Raw genomic sequence first — 21,015 nt, 5'->3', positions numbered from 1 at the left:
TGCATACACACTCATAACAAATGCGTATCAGCTCTAAGGCACAAGACCTTATTCTAAGATCCTTTCTCTTCCCAGTTCCTTCAACCATCTTCATGACAGAGTGTATTTACTATTGTCCTCTGTCCCCACCCCCATCTTCTTGGTAGTTTGAGTGAAAATGCTCCCTGTAGGCTCTGGCATTTGAATGCCTGGTCCTTGCTGGAAGATGTAAGTCACTGCGGGTGGACTCTGAGGGTTCTCTGCCTTCCCTCCTTTGTTCTCCCCCCACCCCACCCTGGTCCTCATGCTGTGAGTGTAATGGCTCTTCCCTTTGTGCTGTTCATCACAACATACCTAGGCTTCACACACAGGGTCTTTAGCATCCAGGAGCCTCCTTCCTCAGTTCTGCCCTGTTGGGATGATACTTGTTGACTGGAATGGCAGCGTATCCCCTCCTTGCCTGTCTGGTGGAGTCTGCAGAGTGAAGAAGGGCAGTACCCATCCTTCTTAAACCTTTGTTTCTAGAGAAATTTTTTTGTTTTAAAAACAAGGCCTCATTTATGCCTTGTTTTTGAGGTCAGGTTGGCCTCAAACTCACTATGCAACCAAGGATGACCTTGAGCTTCTGATCCTCCTGTCTCTACCTGTGAATATGGGTGTGTGCCACCACCTCCAACTTTATACAATACTGGGATCTGCCTCAGGACCTTGCATCTGTGGTGCAGACACTATCAGCTGAGCTACAAACTCCAGCCTCTGAACTTTAAGGAATAATAATAATAATAATAATAATAATTTTTTGCTTCCAGAAAAGATCCCCATCAAGTTACACATGTAAAAAAAAATTGGAAGCTTCATCCAACATTAAGTTGTTTGTGACCCCAAATTTACTTTTCTATCATAAACTGGCTCTAAATAAATACATTCACAGATATGAATTATTTTAGCAATATATTCCTGTAGATGAGCGCTGGTCACAGTTTTAAAAAAAATTACTGTGGCTCACTGGAGCTTAATTGGAGTGAAGTTTATGCAAAAAAGCAAATCTGAAAGAGATGTTCAAAGTTGTTTTTATCACCTGTCCTCATTAGCTGGATCTCCTCATTTTCTAATTAAACACAGTAATTAATGACAGGTCATAGTCATACAATTATTGGAGAGAGAAATGGAGTTATGTCTGTGTCAAAATTTCGGCACAGAATCCAGGACTGTTTCAGAGAACATGCAAAACCCTGAGAAAAGACGACCTGGAGACACCTCAGCAGAGCCTCCTCACTGAGCTGGGGAAGGGAAGGAGGAAGGGGCAACTGGTCCTGATAACACTAGGTCAGAGTTTACCTGCTTCCCAGTGCTTCCTTCCACTCTGCATCGTTCCTCCAGCATCATTGCTGGCCAGCTCCTAAGCACCTTCTCTCCTTCTGGCGGTTGTTTCTCAGAAGACTGGGACCACTAATTTATGCAAAAATACATATGGCTGACAACCACCCACATCTGCCTTTATAAATTCAAAGTGTATTTCTTGAGGATTCCTATATGTCAGGTAATGTGAAAGACACCAGCGTGCACAGACATGAAAGGGGGATGTTTTCCTTCAGGGTTAACTGTACTCCCACAGGAAACCAGAGATTTAAATAGATATTCGAAAAACCGAGTGGCAGGTGTCAGAGAAGGAAAAGAAGAAAGCAGTTAAGTCATTCATTCTGCTGGAGTTCCTTTCTGGAAGGCACCATGCCTTCCCATTGTGCCCAGTCCACATGGGCTCAAGGAAGAGTTGATTCTTCCTTCCTTCCTTTCTTCCTTCTTTCCTTCCTTCCTTCCTTCCTTCCTTCTTTCAAATTATTTTTTCTTATTTTACATATCTGTCCCAGTTCCCTCTCCCTCCCTCCCTCCCATGTCTCCCCTCCCATCCCTCTCCACTCCACAGGGAAGGTGATGCCTTCTAGGAGGGATCAACAAAATCTGTCAAGTCATTTGGAGTAGGTACTAGGCCTTCCCTCCTGCCTCTGGGAAACCAGCATTGGACCCACTCAGACCACATGAATAAGAAGGCCTGGGCAGTCTAAGGGACCTCTGACAGTGGAACCAGGATGTATCCTTGGTGCACGAAAGGGCTTTGAGTTGGCCATTTCTTATTTGGTGAGACACATCCTGCTTCACCGCTTGGCCTTTAGTGTAAAGTTTGTTATCTTATGTGCCAATACCTTATAAAAGCTTATAGGTAGCTTTAAAAGTGACTGTGACACACATCCCAATCCCCATGAGCTTGGAAAGCCAATGCAGGAGGTTTCTCAGTTCCAGTCCAGCCTGGGGTTCATAATGAAACCATGCAAACAAAACAAAACAAAATAATAACTCCACATGACAAGGAGTGCTATGTGGCCTCTTAAGGCCTCAGTAACCTGTCAGTGGGCACAGGAGGGAGCTTGCCTTTCCCAGGGCAACCTAACATGACTGCAGCCCTGGCTGGCACCAGCATGACTGCCCTGGAGCCCAAACCACTCAGCTAATTCAGGCTCGTGGCTCTGACTTGAAGTAGTAAGTGTCTCAAGATAGCATATAAAGGGCTGGGGATTTAGCCCGTTACTAGACTGCTTGCCTAGTGTGCATGAAATCCTGGTGCAATCCTAAGCACTGCACCAGACAAATGGATGTGGTGATGCATACCCCCAATCTCAGCACTAGGGAGGGAGATGGAGGCAGGAGGATCAAAAGCCTAATGTCATCCTTTGCTAAATAGTAAATTATAGGCCAACCTGAGGCACGTGAGACCTTATCTGTACAGACAGACAGACAAACCAAAATAAACACACAAGCCTCCGCTGACTTGTCCTATAGGAAACTAATACAGAATAAGACCCCCTTCTGACTAGCCTCTTGTCTGGGCCTTTTTATGTCCCCAGATTTTTTCTTTTTTTGTTATTGTCTTTTTGCAGGCTAAGGGACACTCATGATCACTTCTATGATTAATGCTCAATTTATTAAGCTCACAGACCAATTTATTAAGCTCCCCAAACCAAGTTTTTGTGCAGCATTTAAACACTGATTAAAATTTTACAAGTAAACTTAAAAATTTTTATATTTAGGATGGCTAATCCTTTTAGACACTCTAAAACCCAGTTTGTGAAGACAAAACCATGGCAGACCCTGATGCTGGGTCTGCGCCAGTCTACTGTGTGGTGCTGACACCACAGTTGGGGGGAGGGGGCTTGCTTTCTTTCTTTTTCCCTTCCTTCCGTCCTTCCTTCCTTCCTCCCCCCCCCCCCCGCTCTCTCTCTTTCATTCTTTTATTTTTAATTTCTGTGTCTGGTTTTCTATGCTCATTTGGACAAACGCTTGGGGCTTCAGTCTTATTATTACTTTTGCTTTCTGGGGTCATACAATTCGTAGCAGACTCAAAGAAAAGATTATCTTATCAGGGCCCTGAGACTGGGACATGGTACATGGATGGATTAATCCTGAGCCAGGCTTGTTTCTCCTGAAGTGATTTTAATCCAAATCACCTTTTCCATCACAGTTTTTCTATAGTTCATTGACATCTGTCATGTCACAAAGACTATTTCAGGCCATATCTTATGCCTAGGGCTTAATTTTGCAAACTACTGTCTACTCTTGAATTTAAAAAAAAATTATCTCTTGGCAATTGTTGTATAACTGATTGCTTTGTCAGAATCAAATATTGATTTGTTCTCTAGCATTACAGACTGAGGTATTTCTTATTATCATGGAGACTTAATCTTTTGAGTTGAGGGACAAAGTTTTCGGCTGTCAGCTTTGCACCTGATAAGTTTGTTAGTTTGGAAACCAAAATAACCAACTGCAGAACCTTTTCCTCTGGTTCATGTAAGGGTTCATGCAGACTGAATAGCTAGCTCTGCCTGATTTTGGTTTGCAGTTTCCATGTTCATTCTCCTTAAGCAGCGAGAGAAAGACAGAGACTATGGCTCGTACACACAAAACTAGTAGAAGAAACACCAATCCCTTCTTAATGTTAAAATTAACAAGAGTTATGTTCTTCATTTTCTACAACAATGACCTTTGGGGCAGATGTCTCAGTAACCTTTCTGTTTTGAGGAGTCATTTCAAATCCCTACTCTTTCAGGAGACTTACCTTGTTCCTGGAAGATATGATGGCAACAATGATGATTTTGATGTTCAAATTGTAATATCACATTAAAAGCCCCCTTCCTTCTCATCTTAAAAGACAAACAAACAAAACAAAACAAAACAAAACAAGACAAGACAAAACAAAACAAGACCATGCCAGGACACAATAGAACAGTTGGGTGCAAAGGTTTAGGAAAACAGAAGACTGTTCTCACAGTGTGACTACCCTGCAGGAATGGAAACCAGTGTGTCTGGAAATAGCAAGGTTCCTGGGAAGAAGGACTTAATAGGCTGGGTAGCACTGTTCAATTTTGTTGACCTGGAAATAAATTTAATTTGTTTCATTTTTGTTACCTGTGCCTTATTTCTACAATAAAAGTTATTTATTTTTTATTAAATGGAGTTACATAAGGCCATTTTCATGCAGGTATTTAAGATCCTTTGAGCATAATTTTCATTTCTTTTTTTCCCTACACCTCTCCCATCAGCCCCTTACTTGCCTAGACAGCCTCACTTCGACTTTCAAGTCATCAATGCATAAGTCTACACTTTTTATCTCAAACACTGTCACTGTATAATCAGAGGAGGCTTCAGGTGGCTCCTTGCTCTTTAGACACTGATGGTGACATCTTTGAAAACGTTTTTATCTTTTGGTAACAAAAGGATGGTGGGGAAATGTCCTATTTTTTTTTTCCCTTTGGTTCTCAGTCATGGACTTAGGTACCCTCTGATGGACCGTGCCTTTCTTCAGAAGAAAACCACGTGAAAGGCCTTGTGCTAGGCTCTGAGGATGCACTGGAACGCTGGAGTAGGTGCTATTGATGTTGCTGATGGCTTACTCAGAGCTGAAAAAAGACTTGTAGAGGTCAATATTTCCCACTGATATTTCCAATTTAACTGACAAAGTTGCCGTTCTCTACTGTTCCTGTGTTACATAGGTTTTATCAACTTCCAAACCTTTCTCTTAAACTGACAATTACTTTTTCTGTTTTTGTGTGATGAAGCAGCTAAGGGGAATCAAGACCTAACTTCTACTATGCTGTCCTCTTTGGTGTAATGTTGTCCAATCTTCTAGTATTATTTTATTACTATTCTGATTCATCAATGATAGGTATCCCAAGTTAGCCTGGAACTCATGAGTACCCTGCCTCAGAGAGAATTGGGACTGTAGGTATTTACTATCATATCTGGTTAAGATTTTAAATGTATTACTCATCAGTTATTTGGCTATTGAGAATTTTCATTTTAAGTGAGTTTTCTGTAATATATTTTTCTGAATAACAGAATTTTCTCCTCAGTTTTTCAAGTGTACAGTGTCAGACTGAGGTGGTTAAATAACTTAATATATGCAAGGTACTATAAGTAGCTACACAAAGAGTGACTGGCACATGTATTCAGTACCCAGTAAATGCTAGCCACCATTGTGAAATAATTATAATATGTTTTGTTGAATAGCAGTTCCATTGCCAGAGGACTTGTTTATACTTTGTCTTATCTGCATGGCACCATGATTTAGCATTTAGAGTTCCTTGGGTGCTCTAGATACAGTTGTTAAAAATAGCTGCATCTTTGAGAAATTCAGCCAGTTTCAATATTTTATCCATAGTAGGAAAAACTATGAAAGTAGGAAAAACAGTCTCTCCAGGAGAGCTAAGCCTAGATTGTTAGCCTTTTTCCTAGTTGAGTTTTTTTAAGTTAATTTTAAGTGTGTCTGCATGTCTGTGTACATATGTGCATGAGTGCAGGTGTCAGTGAAGGCAGGGAGAGAGCTTTGGACCACCTGGAGCTGGAATTATGGCATATGAGCCTTCTGACATGGATGCTGAGAACTGAATTCGGGTCTTCTGCAAGAGCAATTCATGCACTTAAACACTGAGCTGTTCCTCCAACCCCAGAATTTATTTATTTTTTAATCTACAAGTCACAGCCTAAGATGCATAGTGGCTTAACTAAAAGGTGGGCTTGCTAGTACATTGCTATAAAAATTGTAAGGCATTTCAGATAGTTGGTCAAGGGTTTGCTGAAACCAAATTGTTGCTTTCTCCAAATTGTTACCACTTCATTGAAGTGATTGTTTGGATCTTAACTGTTTCCCAAAAGCCAAGTGTTAAATACTGACAAGACAGTGGGACTTTTAGGAGCAGGAATCTTTTAGAATAAAGTTAGAGCATGTGTGATAAATCCCTAAGGGGAAGTTAGGGTTCCACTCTTCCTCTCCTAGGCAACACAAGGCAAGCATCTTTTTCACCATAATGTACTGCCTTGCCATAGGCCCAAAGGCCATGGAGCCAATTGACCATGCGTGCAAACTTCTGAAACCAATGGCCAATATAAAATTTCTCTTTTTGAGTTGCTGATGGTCTTGACAGTGTATTTATCTGAGGGGGTGTAAAGGAGACTCATCAGGTACCAAACAGAGGCTGCCTACTGGTGGGATGTTTGCTAGCCTTGGTTGGGATCACTTCCTTGTTTGTATCCAGAGCAGGCAGAGCTAATGTCCAGAAGCTCTACAAGCCTTTCTTGATGTCTCATTGGTCCATACTGGGTCCTGGGTCCACTGCATTTCTCGTCTGGCAGTAGAGGTGATCCTCAGACCCATCAGGACGGGGCTGGAGCTTCTGTCTTGGGGACTGGTGATTAGGGGTGAGGCAAGAGTCTGCAGGAGAGCAGGATTCTATCTGAAGATGGAAAGGTGTAACAAGTTCTGATAGACAACAGACAACCCACAGTCTATCCTTAGAAGGAGGAGCTACACTTGCCTTTCCTTTATATTATTCTTTGACAGGTGCACAGATGATACTTAACAAATACCAGTGGAAAGAGTGTGCTGTTGAAAGACCCTCAAAGCGTGGACCTTCACGCTCCCACTCAGGAAAGGCAAGACCCCAAATCACTCACGAGAAGCAGTCTCAATGCAAATAACATGAAGAATTTTTATTTCAAGTGCACTGGGGTCCACAGTCATACACCACACAGGGGTAGTGGACTGAGGACCTTGAGGGCAAAATTGAGACAGTTTTTATAGGGTTTACAACAAAGCCCACACATAGGTCACTGGGGTGGGGGTTTCACAAGCAGTTTACAAAGTCAGATAAGCGGTTAGCCAGCTCATTTTCTGTTATCAGGATTACGTACTCAAGGGCCTGACTGTCATAAACAGCAAGGAGTGTGACCTGGCTTATTTACTGGCAGAGGACAGGGTCTGGAATTTGAGCTGTTTAGGGCTTTTTAGAAAGTATTTCTAAACTTCTAGCTTCCTGGGGTCATTGGAGAGTTAGGCTGGATTTTTCCATCCTTTCACTGTCCACTGTCAGGGTGGACCAAGAGTTATTCATTCACCTATGCCACTGTCTGAATCTCAGAAGCGCTTGAACCAGGAACCAGCACCATGACCTTCTCTTGCTTGATTTCTTTCTCTTGGCAACTCCATCCACTTTCAGACTTCCGGATGAGGTATAGATTGTCCCTTTCCTCTGGAGACCCTTTGCTGTTGAATCATTAACTACCGTATTTGTCATTTATTCCAAGATCGGGGGTACTTTTTGGCTGTTTGGCAATATCTGTTATGTTAGATGAGTTAATCTTGTGAGATTTATGCCCAGAAAAGTTGTCATTTAGCCATCCTTTTTATTATTGCTCTGAGGTTAGGGAAACGGCTGCTGATGGGTTGATTAATATATTGGGGTACAGAATGTGCTCCCCATCCTTTGACAATTGCTTACTCTGTCTTCTCAAGAGATTCTGACATCATCACTAGACTGCTATTTCATGTAGAAAATACAGGTTGACTTGACATCCTGGTTTCTGTGTGCATCTATCTCAAAGGGAGCAATCATTGTAAAGAACATGGGAGTATGAAAGAACATTGGGATGCATGTGACAAATCCTCTGCATTCCTGGAACTCACCCTTTACCTCTCACACTTTGAATGTTTGGTATTACCTGTGCCCAAGAAAGGAGTTATGACTTCTGAACAAAATAAGGGTGCCAAAGAATCATTCTATTCTGCGTGGAAATAACACTGATCAGACATGCTCTTCTGGGGAGTAGGGATGTAGCTCAGTGGTAAAGGCCTATAGAAGGCCCTGGATTTGACCCTCATTACATCTCTCCTATTTTCTACAAGAACCCCAAAGAAGAAAAAGTTAGAAAAAGAAAAGGCTTGGTCTGATGTATATATCTGTAATCTCAATTACATATTTGTAATTTGAAAGGCCGTACACGAAGATCATGGGTTTGAGGCCTGTCTAGGCTAAGACAGTGAGACACTGTCTCAAAAACAAAAAACAAACAAAACAAAAAAAATATGCTCATCTGATTTAAGTCATCATGCTCATTGAATTGATCCAGAAGAATCGTTACTGCCCACCACTGCCCCTTTTGGAAAGGCTCTCTCTCTCTCTAGCCTGGGCTTGCCTAGAACTTACTATGTATCTCATCAGTCTTCTTGCCTCACTTTCTCAAGTGCGGGGCTTATAGGCATGGACTATCACGCCCCTCTAGAATAAGTCATTTTATTATCATTTTTTCTTTGCTTTTGTTGTGGCAGGGCTTGGTTTTGTAGCTCCTACTGGCTTGGAATTTGCTTTACAGATGAGGCTGGCCTTGAATTTGTAATCTAGCCTCACCCTTCCAAATGATGGGATTGTAGGTGTGTGTCATCAAACCTGATGAGAAGCATATATTATGGTTGTTGTTGTTGTTTCCCTCTTGAGTTCTTTCCGCAAGATTCCCTAACTCTTTCTTTTGCAGAGTGTTTTTTTCCTTTGGAAAACATCAGTGTCTTTAATCTGTACCTCTGTGATGAAGGCTTCAGAGAATCCCAGTTTTCTTCTTCCCCCAGTTTTCTGCACACAGAAGACTCCATCTTGTCTTTGCAGACCAGAATTTGGGGGGAAGTTCGATCCCAGTTGCTCTGGATGGATGACTCTCTTCACACTTTCCATCCTATTCCATGAATAATCACACTAGTGACATGGCAGCACTCTCCCTCCACCTGTTCTTGTGGCCCAGACTCTCACCTCCTCAGGGCCTTCCTTACTCACACTTGTCTTTTGCTATGGGGGACTTGTTTATCTAGTTGTCCTGTCAATAGAGCTTCCTGAAGAATTGAAATGCCCTCAAATGGAACCAACTCTGGGTCCACATTGACCCCCTGACTCATCCTGCATTCTTTAACTTCCTCAAAGCACCTCTTAATATCCATGCATGCAAATACTCATCTGGTAATCTGTTGCCAGGGAAACCAGTCTAAAGATAAACACATATCCCCTCAGCTGTTGCAGATGAACTGTATATGTGAAAGCTTTTGGGTAGCACTGGGGCTTGGGAACAGACATCATTTGCTAGCTGTCATTTTTCTTGGGTGGTAGGTACTTCATCAGCTCATAACATTACCATTCCAGTCAATCTCATCAAACAGTCCTTTTAGAAAAAAAAATGATGAGCTAAAGCTACTGTTTTAAAATAGCTCCATTTACTTTCCTTTGCTCTAGGTCGCCTTGCGGTTGGTCACTGTGTCTCTTCTATTCTCTCCTCTTCTACCCATTCCACCCTTCAGGGCCCTTTCTGTTTATCATATCCCACTTCCCTTCAAAAATAAGTTGGGACCTAGGGGTACAGTTAAACGGTAGTATGCATGCTGTCTTAAGTTTTGATATGCAGCACTGGGCATTGGTGGCACTGAAAGATCTGCAGAGCGTGGTCCTTTATGCTCCCACTCAGGAAAGGCGACATCCCAAATCACTCATGAGAAGTGGTCTCGATGCAAATAGCATGAGGAATTTTTATTCAAGTGCTCTGGGGTCCACAGTCATACACCACGCAGGGGTAGAGGACTGAGGACCTTGAGGGCAGAATAGAGATAGCTTTCATAGGATTTACATCAAAGCTAACAAGGCCAGTTTCAAAGCTAGCCTGTTATTTTCACTAGGCCTAAAAGCAAGGTAAGCAAGGTTGTGGGACAGTTCAAAACTTGGATGGTTAATAAGGTTTCCTAGGTTACAGAGATTTCATAGAGTACACAGTTTTTACAAGGTGGGATTGTTTAGCGTACCTGCAAGGTTAGGGGGTTTTCTTTCTCTAGGACCAGTGGGCTCAGTGGCCTTGTCCTTAAGCAGCTGGGAGAATGTACTCTCCAGTCAGGGAGTTATCAATATCTATTTGCAGAGGCACTTGTTCTTTCTAGTTTTCCCTTCTTGCCATGAGTCCCGTCTCTTTCAGTTATTAATTTTCTTTATAGAAAAGATGACCCATAACAATTCCCAGACTGTTGTTGTGGATAACAACATTCTTCAGAAACTAGGTGGTTATGAATAATAATAATAATTTCTAGAAACCGATAATCGTGACCAAGCTATTTCATGTGTTTTTCTTTTTTCCTGAGCTTTGCATGCAGCTACGGTGATTTTTAAATACATACTGATGGACTTTTTTTAAATTTCTAACTTTTAGTGGCCATTAGAGAGTTAGGCTGTATTTTCATCCTTTCAGCATACACTTTTAATCCCAGCAATCGGGAGGCAGAGGCAGGTAGATCTCTGTGAGTTCGAGGCCAGCCTGGTCTACAGAGCGAGTTCCAGGACAGGATCCAAAAAAAAAAAAATTGATATGCAGCACTGCAAATATATACACATAGACCTAGGAAGACTTTTTTTAAGCTTTATTATTATTGTTGTTGTTGTTGTGTGTGTGCATGATGTGTGTGTATGTGTGCATGTGTGCCATGTACAAATGTGGAGATCAGAGGATAGCTTTGTAGAGTCACTTGTCACCTTCCACCCTGAGGTGGGTCCTGGGGATGGACCTCCTGTCACACATTTATGTGGCAAATGCTTTTAATTACTGAACCATCTTGCCAGCCCCAACAAAAGATTTCTTGAGGTTACTCACATTAAAGGGCTGTTACGGTGGGAACTCATGGGTTAGCCATTGTCTTAGCGTGTCTGAGAGTTTTGGATCAATCCCCAGCACCAAGAATAAAAATCACATGAGGTTTACTATAGTGTTCATATGTCTTACTATATGTAGTTGTCTTTTTTATTGTTTCTTTTGTTTTAAATTCATAGCCCAACCCTGGGCCTCTTGTAGGCTGGGCAAGCATCATTTCATTTGAAGTTCTCTCTTTCTTTCTCTTTCTGCCTGTGTGTGTGCATGAGAGAGAGAGAGAGAGAGAGAGAGAGAGAGAGAGAGAGAGAGAGAGAGAGAGAGAGAGAGGGAATGTGTGCATATGTGTGCACATGCATGGCTTTGTGTGAGCATGGGCATGTGCTATGGTGAGCATGTGGGGGTCAGAGGACAGATGTAAGTTCTCACCTTCCACTTCAGGGTCTCTCTGCTGTTTGTCACTGTGCTCTGTACACTGGGATAGCTGGCCCTCAAGCTTCCAGAGGTTCTCCTGTCTCTGCCTCCCATCTTGTCACAGCAATGTTGGGATTACAGAGGAGTGATACTGCACCTGGCTTTGTATGTGTCCTGGGGATTCAAACTGAGGTCCCTTTGCTTGCACTGCTAGGACTTGACCCACTGATTCACCTCCCCAGCTCTGCCTTCGGATTTTAGTCATTATTATTTTATGATGTATGACTGCAGATATACTTCGGTAATTTCTGGCCTTCAGTCTGGTGTGTGAGATCAGTCTTTTAAAATCCATCTTCTCAGACAAGAAGTTTTTAAAAATGCCATAATGGTGTGAGATGGTTGGCCTTTTAAGAATGCAATTTTACCAAACAAAATGAATACATTTCTTTTTGGATTTTCCAGCAATCAAGGTGAAATCAAGGTAAGTGTGAATGGCAATTTGACTTTTCAAGGTCTCAGGAGCTGGACTGATCTTGGAATGGAAAATAGACTGGACAATAAAGTGTCTGCTCTTTCTTTTAGCACATAAACTCATGGTGGCTTATTTGGTCCTCCTGCATCCTATTGGGTAGGAGTCTTAGTTCTCAGATTAAATACTAAAGGAGAGATTTAATGGAAGGATCTTATTGATGCACAGAGATTCCAAGGAGACACTACACAAAAGGATGGACAACTGGAGATGGAGTTCAGCACCACCAGGGTCTCTTCTGTCTTCCATCTCTGCTAGCTCACACCTGGCATTATGGCATTAAGGATGTTCTCTAAAAATGCGTTGACATTTCAACTGCAGTACCTCTGAATTTGATCTCGTTTGGAAGCAAGGTCTCAGCAGCTAAGTTGGTTTGCTAGGATTCATAACAAAGTATGGTGAAAGGATTGAACCACAGAAGTGTGTTTCTCGAGTGCTCTGGAGTCTGAGTTGGAGCTGTCAGCAGACTGATTTCTCTATGCCTTGTATGACTCTTCTCCATGTTTCCACATGTCTCTTCCTCTTCTAATGCCACAGTCATATCGGATTAGGGATTGAATTACAATGTTATTTTAATTTAAACATCTTTCAAAAGTCCCTATCTCAAAGTATAGTTACATCACTAGGGTTATAACTCAGTGGTAGAGTGTGTCCATAGTATGTGCGAGATCCTGGGTTTTAAGCCTAGTACCCTAAGTAAATGGACAGGTAGACAAATGCAGTTATAGAAGGGTTAGGACTTCACACAGGCAATAGAGTGTAGTCTGTAACAGTTGAAATCACCAAGTCATTATGGTAGCCCTTCTCCAGAGAATTGTGTGGTCCTAAGGATTGAATACAGAGCCTTCTGAATGTGGTATGTCAAGAATCAGGCTAGTTTTAACTTAATATAAGTGGCATCCTTATGAAAATGTAGACACAAAAGTAGATGTATAGAGGGAAGGTATGTGAAGCCATAAGGAGAACACCATCCATTGGAGAGGACTGTGTGGAACTTCTGGGAACCAGGGGAGGCATGGGACAGTCCACTGTGCTGATGATACTTTTTTTTTTATATAACTCCTGGATGCCTTAGGTATAAGAAAACACATAACACATTTATGATGTTGAAGCCACTATGGTATTTATAGTATCCCCAGAATATTGATACAGGTACTGATTCCTACTATTCATTGGTGATCATTTTCAAGGTGATGGTCAAGATCGCTTTTCCTTCTTTCATCTGACTTCCAACCTTTCACCCATCAGGCTATCTCTACCTTCAAAATAGAGCTAGAATCCCACCATTGCTCATCTCTGTACTCCACCATGGTCTCAAATATCATTATCTCTTTTCTGAGGTACAACAGTTACCCCTTGGGTGACCTCTCTTACCTCTCCACAAAGAAAGCAGTCAGCATGATTTTGCTAGAAGGCAGTGAATACTGTTGAGGTTTAGAAAACTGCACTTCAAACTATGGTGCTGTGGCATGCTGTGAATTTATTTATTATTTATTGAGACAATTTGTATGGTGTAGCGCAAGTTACATTTTCTCATCTCATCTGTCATGGTTGCTAAGATTACAGGTGTGAACCACACCACTCAGCTTCTGAGCATTTTTGTAATAAAAGAAATGGGATGGACAGAAGGTGTATCTCAGAAGTAGCAGCTTTGCACACACTTAAGGCCCCGAGTTTAATCCCTAACACCAGGAAAAAAGAAGTTAGAAGACCTTGGAAACTGCCTAGGACCAGGTACTCCAAACTTCTGAAGAATTAAGGACTTCCTAACTTTTTCCTGTTTCTCTTGAAGTCTCACTTATATGTCTGGGGCAGACCCAAATGTAATTGTTAAACCTTCTTCCTGGAGATCTCAATTAAAATTTGAGAAAGGTGAACCATGGGGAAGAGAGAGTGAGTTTAGTACCTCACAAAAGCTCCTACATGAGCTATTCGATATCACAAAGACCACATAAGGTTGACCAACTATGGTGGTTTGGATGACAGAAGCCTTGTAGGTTCTCATGTTTGCTTGGTTGTCAGTTTGTGGAACTGTTTGGGAAGGATTAGGAGGTATGACTTCATTGGAAGAGACATTTCACTGAGGGCAGGTTTTGAAGTTTCAAAACTCCATGCCATTCCAAGTCAGTTCTCTCTCTGCACATACTTGGTATTTGTAGATATTAGCTTTTAGCTTCAGCCCCATGCCTGCCTGCGACCATGTTCTCCACCATGATGATCATGGTCTCTAACCCTCTGAAACTGTGAGTCTCTAAATTAGATGCTTTCTTTTGTAAGTTGCCTTGGTTGTGGTATTTTGTCATGGCAATAGAAAAGTAACTAAGACACCCATAAGTTTTTAAGTTAAGAAATAAATTTCTTTTATAGTCCTTTATTCTTCCTTGGGACACATACTCAGCTGGCAGTAACTCTAAGTCACGTGGTCACAGGCTTTATGCTATTTAGCTTGGCTGGCATTTTCCCTTTAGACTGTTTCAGTGTCCTTGAAATTGGCAGGTGGCATTTGTTTTTAGACCATTCAGCCAGTCAACCTCACACACTGTCAACAAGAGCTGGATGCTTTAACCTTTCAGGACACACTTTTGTCCTTTAGTGATCCCTGAATAAGAGCTTGGTGAGCAGCTGCCTAAGGACACATTCTGGGAGAAACTTGTAGAGGAGAGTGGGGACCCAAGGCCCCCATTCTGTAGTAACAGAAGCAGACAGGAGTTTTACACAAGGGCTAAGGGAACTTTACCCTCTATCCTTTGAAGATTTCTCAAAATGAACTCATACAGGAAGATAAAAAGAAGAAAAGGCACACAAATATACTAACATGAAAAAGGAGAAAAATCACAGGAGTGGAAATAACCCCATCCCAGCAGGATTCAGAAGCTCATGTACTTCTATCCCACAGGGTGGGGAAGGAAGCAATGGGTAAGGCAGACAGGGATTTTAGGATCAGTAATGGTTGACAAAGAGAACTGAAGGAGCCTAGAGGAACACACATGGCCAGAGTCAAATGTCACCATGCCTACAGAACAGACAATAGATTAAAAACAATTCTTTTTTGGATATTATGTGAGACTGAAATAGAAGACAATGGTGTGTGAAGAAAAGGTCTGTCCGATTGTGTTTTTAGATCAGTATTTTTTTTTTTTTTTTTCTTGCTCTATGAGTTCAGTTAATGAAAGCTCAGGGCAGAGACCAGAGGTAGAGGTAACCACTTTATCCTCAGTGGCTCCAAGCTTTTGCTGACAAGGGAACTAAACAGAAAGCCTTTCCCTGCCCTGCTGGGAAGAGGCAAATGAGATTCTGAGCCTACTGGTAAGGTCTTTTCCTTTCCTTCAGTTAAATTGCTCACCACGCCAAAACCTACTATGTTTTGGGAATATCATTCTCAACAATACCATACACTCCTTCAAGCAAATGATTTCTGCTTTGTGGCTCTGTGCAGGCTCCCTTTCTTCCTTCCTTTCTTCCTTCCTTCCTTTCTTTCTTTCTTTCTTTCTTTCTTTCTTTCTTTCTTTCTTTCTATCATTCTTCCTTCCTTTTTTTTTTTTTTTTTTTTTTTGAGACAGAGTATTATCAGGCTGGTCTTGAACACTTTATCTTCCTGCTTTCACTTCCCAAATTCTGGGAATTTGGGTAAGGAAGGGTTGTTGATATCGTGAACTTCTCCCACAGAAACTCATCACAAGCAGGAGCTGTGACACCTAGCCCCCTCATCACTCATTTCTTTGAAATGCTGCTTATAGGTTTAGTAAGGTGGGCCTTCTGTAGCTATTTCCTCTGAAATGAAACCTTCTGCTTTAGAGGGAGGGTCAAGCTTGGCAGTGGTGGTGGTACACGCCTTTAATCCCAGCACTTGGGAGGCAGAGGCAGGTGGATCTCTGTGAGTTTGAGGTCAGCCTGGTCTACTGAGGGAATTCCAGGACAGGCTCCAAAGCCACAGAGAAACCACGTCTCGAAAAACAAACAAACAAACAAACAAAAATCTCAGAAAGTATGACTCACAGGCTCTGCCTCCAGGTCACATGGGCAGAAGGCTTGGCAAAGGGAAAGAAGAGTCCTCAGTGGAGCTGCCTGATGCCTGCAGCAAGAGGGCCAGGGATGGAGCTTCTGTGAGTGTCACAAAGTACAAGTGGGCTTTTTAGCAATGCAGATGTTTGAGCCATAATTGATGCTGCAATACACCATTTGGTTCACCAGGCTGGTCTTGGTGGAACTGTTTACTCCCTCTGGCACTTGGCCTTCTGTGGGTGCACTACATGAAGTGAACAGATGTTTGTTTATGCATCCCCAGGAAAAAGTTATGTAACATAGGGATTAAAAATTAACCATTGTTGATGTGTGCGTGCGTGTGTGCGTGTGAATCAGTCCAGCCACAATGAAAATCAGAATGGAGGTTCCTCAAAAACTAAAAAATAGACCTACCACTACTGGGATTTACTGCAAGACTTCAAGTCAATGTACCACAAAGCTATTTACACGCTAATGTCTATTGTAGCACAATAGCTAAGCTATGGAACTGACCTAGGTGACCATCAAGAGAGGACCAGATAAGGAAAATTTGGTGTATATAGATGATGAAAGTTTTTCTAGCTATAATGAAGAATGGAGTTATGTTGTTTGTAGGAAAATGGATGCACCAGAAGATAACTGTGAGAAGTGAATTGAGCCAGTATTAGAAAGATACATATATCTTCTCTCATGTGGGGCCTAGATTTTATATAGACATATAAACTAGTGTGTATGTATATATATCATGAAAGTATAGTGATTGTAGAATATAGAGAAATCAAGATTGATCTAAGTTTGAAGCGTCTTCTCTGTTGACTAGCTTTTGTAGTGTTGCAAGGTGTCATGTAAGCTACTGGTGGTGAAAAATCATCAACCATTTTACCCAGCTGTGCACTTCACAAGGTACAATATGTATCTGCCAGGCAAGGTGTGCCCACTGGTGCAATAATGGCATGACTATTATGGGCATAACCAACTGTTTTCAGATTGTAACTGAGGAGGGAATTCAAAAGCTATGATTGGAGAAGTCATGGCCCCAGTGAGGTTCTGCTGTTGTTTTGCTAAATGAACCTGGTGTCAAGCTGCCTCCTAAATATTTGTTTATAATCATAAATTAGTGCTGATTTCAGCTTTGGTAGAAGCTTTTGTTTGCAGTGGGTGACAGTTAATGCAGAAAGACTCATAACTGGTCAAAGGTATGTATAGGGTGAGTCTTCTGGCTTGGCAGGCCCCATTGCTCTTCTCTGTTCCAAAGAAGCACACACAGATGCTATATAGTTATAAAGCTGTTGGCATGTGACTAGTGCTTCTTATTTGGCTAGCTCTCTCTTAAATATTAGCTCATTTCTATCAATCTAAGCATTCCCTTGTGATCTTCTCTTACTGGAGAAAGGTTCGGGGGTCTGTTACTCCTCTGGTGTCCTACATGGTGACTGACTCACTGTGTCCGAAGAGAAGAGAGCGATTTCCTGTTTGTCTCTGCTTATATTCTCTTTCTACTCAGCTATGCCACTTCCTGGGATCTCATGATAACTCCTCTCTGCCTACACTTTCCAGAATCCTGCTCATATCCTAGTTCCACCTATCTTGCTGCCCTGTTGGCCAACAGTGTTTTATTCCTCAACCAATAAGACAAACATATACACAGAAGACCATTCCTCATCAGATATGTGATCCCAGTTGCTAGGATCAAAGGCATGAGCTCTGTTACCACTCTGATGTATGCCATGAGATCCTGTCTTCCTCTTAATCTTGAGTCCTGGGATTAAAGGTGTATACCACCACTGCCTGATCTCTATAGGTTGAGGCTTATTTTGCTTTCTGAATCCTCAGGTAAACTTTAATAAATCATAAATAATATATCATCACAAGAGACAGCCTAGTCTTCAAATTGAGTTCCAGGACAGCCAAGGCTACACACAGAACTCCTGTCTTGAAAATAAACAAACAGGGGTTGGAGACATGAGTCAGTGGTTAAGAGCACTGACTGCTCTTTCAGAGGACCAGAGTTCAATTCCCAGCACCCACATGACAGCTCACAACTGTCTAACTGCAGGATCTGATGTCCTCACATAGATGTACTTGCAGGCAAAACACCAATGCACACAAAATAAAAATAGGTAAATAAAAAGAAAACAAACAAGAAAATAGAAATGAAATAGGCTAGGAGAATACAGAGGACTAATAAAAGAGGGTAAGGGGGAAAATAGGGAGGTCAGGGAGTATAGCAGGTCTGCTCAATGTATGAAAATGGCCTTCTGTAGTACAATACTGTGCATAATGAACATATATAATGAAAAAGTAAAAGAAGCAAAACAATTATATTCTTGTTACACAAGATATTCAATTGGAATATGGAGGAATTGTTTTGAATTTTAACGTAGATCACAAAGACTTAATTACAGAACTTAGCAACTTTGTCGCTGGGAATTTGACTAGTGTAGTTTGAGTGAAAAGGTGGGGGACAGAGCAATGGCAGTGGTTCAGGACATTATAGCCCTGTCTCCCAAGAAGTAAAATTCGAGTGGAGCTGCCTAGAGGGATGCAGGGAGTTAATGTGCTTTTTTTGTTTTATTTTAGGGTGTCCTTGTGTGCTGCCTGTACTTATCTTGTAGGTATGGATGCTGATGATACAGTAAAAAGGAGGGCCATTGCTACAGGGATGCCCTCCCCTCAGGATGTGGTGGGTCTGGCTACATTGCCATTATAAATATCAAGTGTTATACAGTTATAATTAAGAAATTATATGTATAAACACACACATACACAATTTAGTTTGTTTTTGAGACAGTTTGTCTGTGTAACCCTGGCATTCCTGATGTCCCTTTACCCATTAACTATATTGAGGTTATATTTTACTACCCCTATGTGGATGGTGAAAACATACTGCTGGTCTTGTGCTCTATTCCCAGCTCCATAGTGAGATTAGCTTTTAACACAGTAGGACAGAGGTGAAATGTTTCTTATTACTGAGTGAGAAGGACATCCAGGTTATGGCCCGGGAACCCGGCAGGAAAGGAGGTGATGATATCCTGAGGTAAGGAGAGGGTGAGAGAGCAAGTAATTGGAGGTATTCTGTATGTTGACAGACACCATTCAAAGGCCCCTTGAAGGGGCTGAGGGAGTATAATTTAGTTGGAAGAGATCCCTGAGCCCAATGCCCAGCACCACCAGCTGAGTATGCTTGTGTATACCTGTAAACACAGCCTTCAGTTCCTCTGGAGGTGGAGGCAGAAGCAGCAGAAATTCAAGAATTCAAGGTAATCAATCCACTCACATAGCAAGGTTATATATGTGATCCCCCGCTTTTTTTTTTTTTTTTTTAAATTAAAGCTGGGGTGGGGAGAAAAACCCAACAACAACAACACACGCACACCTCAAAACAAAAACCAAAACCCAAGAAAGGGGGGAATGGAAGAAAAAAGAAGGCTCCTTGAGGTTGATGGTTCAGAAAGCATTTGTCTCCCAGGCTGACTCGGAATAGCCCAGGCAGCTGCAGAGTCAACATCTCAGGAAATGTTCCTGTTCAACCTAGCACCAACATGTCTTAGGCCACGTGTGTCAAATCCCACGCCTCATTAATTTTACCCAACAGCAGGGACCGGTTGAATTCGGTTGAATTTGCTGCTGAGTCTGCAGTGTCTGGCACGCAACACGTGTGCAAAAACAGGTGAATAACTTAGAGAATGAATGTAACATTTGCTTCTTTTTTAGTAACAACTGCTGTTTGGAGGAAAGAAAACATTTCTTCCGCATCCCATTTCTGGTTGGCTGGTGTTTAACCTTAGCCAAGTTAGTTCCTAGGGTTAGATACCTAGACAGATTCATTTCCTAGACTGTTCCGGGAGAAAAAAAGTTTCCTCCTGCCCGAGGCCGCTCCGCACGCCCCAGGCAGCCTTCCAGATTAGCGAGGCATGCAGTCGCTGGCCTTTGTCTTGCCGGATTTAGCTGAGCTCGGCTGTAACACCATACACACCCAGTTTCAGGGCGGAGAGTTACCTATTTATTACACCATATTTCTATTTGGTTCTGTCAACAGAGGATAATTTTGTGACCTCCGGCAGTGATGATTTAAAATTCTGGCTGCAAAGCTCAGGGTTGCAAGGTGTAACCGGGTGGCTCAGAGGCAGGACACAATCTGCAGGCGTGGCCAGATAGGGGACGTGGACTGAGACTGGCTTCCCGGTCACTGGGGTCTGGGGCGTCTCCGGTGATATCTTTATAGGGCACAGATGAAAGGGAATGTGAGTGTGACCTATAGCCTGTCTCCGAGGAGGACAATAAAGTTTGAGAAGTTTGAAAAGGAAAGAAAGTGCACGCCCCCTTTGGCCACGGGGTGTGGCCGTAGCTCGGCGAGGCGCCTAGAGGCGGTGGCACGACATGGGGGTCACCGTGGACGTTCACCAGGTGTTCCAGTACCCCTTCGAACAGGTGGTCGCTTGCTTCCTCCGAAAGGTACCAGTCCCTCTGACCTGGGCGGTGCGTCTGCTGCCAAGAGTCTGAAACGGCCCCCGCCTTATCGCGCAGTGTCAGGACTCAAAGTTCAGGGGGTCCAAGCCCACTCTTCGGGTCTCCTCCAGCGCGCCTGCTGCTCTCGGGATGCACAGGGGAGGGTGGAGGCGGAGTTCCTCGAAGGTTGCTCTCGGGGTGAGGGGAGGGTGTCGTGCAGGGTATCACGTCCACATCGTGCCCGCCTCAGGTAGAGGGAGTCGGCTGGCTCTGGGTGGGCTGTCCAGTTCGGCCTTCCACTTCCTCACCCACTCTTAAACTCTAATGCACGCCCTTTAAGCTGTGATCTTGGTAGAGTCAGCGTTACTCTACTGTTTCAAGACTTTCTCGGTTACTAAATAGCAGTGGAGGACTCCCTGCAGAGCGCACTTTCTCTGGACCTTAGTTTGCTAATCCGCAGAGAAAAACAGTGCACATTCCTAGTGTGTTAGAGTGATTATCAAAGGATTGATGATTATAAGGAAATACTATTTATAATATTGCAGTTTTGGATACCATGGCCTTCACGATGAGGGCTCCTCCTAGGACTGTGCCTCAGGCTAACAATAAAGTGAAAAACATCCTTGAAAACTGGTTGTCACCCAGGCCTGGGA

The 21,015-nt window shown here is 42.6% G+C and overlaps 1 protein-coding gene across 1 annotated transcript in view; it reads left to right on the top strand.

The window, feature by feature from the left end:
• Positions 1 to 20,082: 20,082 nt before the first annotated feature.
• Prelid2 (PRELI domain containing 2) overlaps positions 20,083 to 21,015 on the top strand; it is a 63,467-nt gene continuing 62,534 nt past the window's right edge. The window contains exon 1 of the mRNA XM_051201177.1: positions 20,083 to 20,368. Coding sequence (XP_051057134.1) covers positions 20,294 to 20,368 — 75 coding nt within the window. The 5' untranslated portion in view covers positions 20,083 to 20,293. The remainder of the gene's footprint in view (positions 20,369 to 21,015) is intronic.

This window comes from Phodopus roborovskii, unplaced genomic scaffold, assembly GCF_943737965.1.
Source record: "Phodopus roborovskii unplaced genomic scaffold, PHOROB, whole genome shotgun sequence".
Lineage (NCBI taxonomy): Eukaryota > Metazoa > Chordata > Mammalia > Rodentia > Cricetidae > Phodopus > Phodopus roborovskii.
The sequence above is the reverse complement of the archived record's forward strand: the minus strand, read 5'-3'. Positions and strand labels throughout refer to the sequence as shown.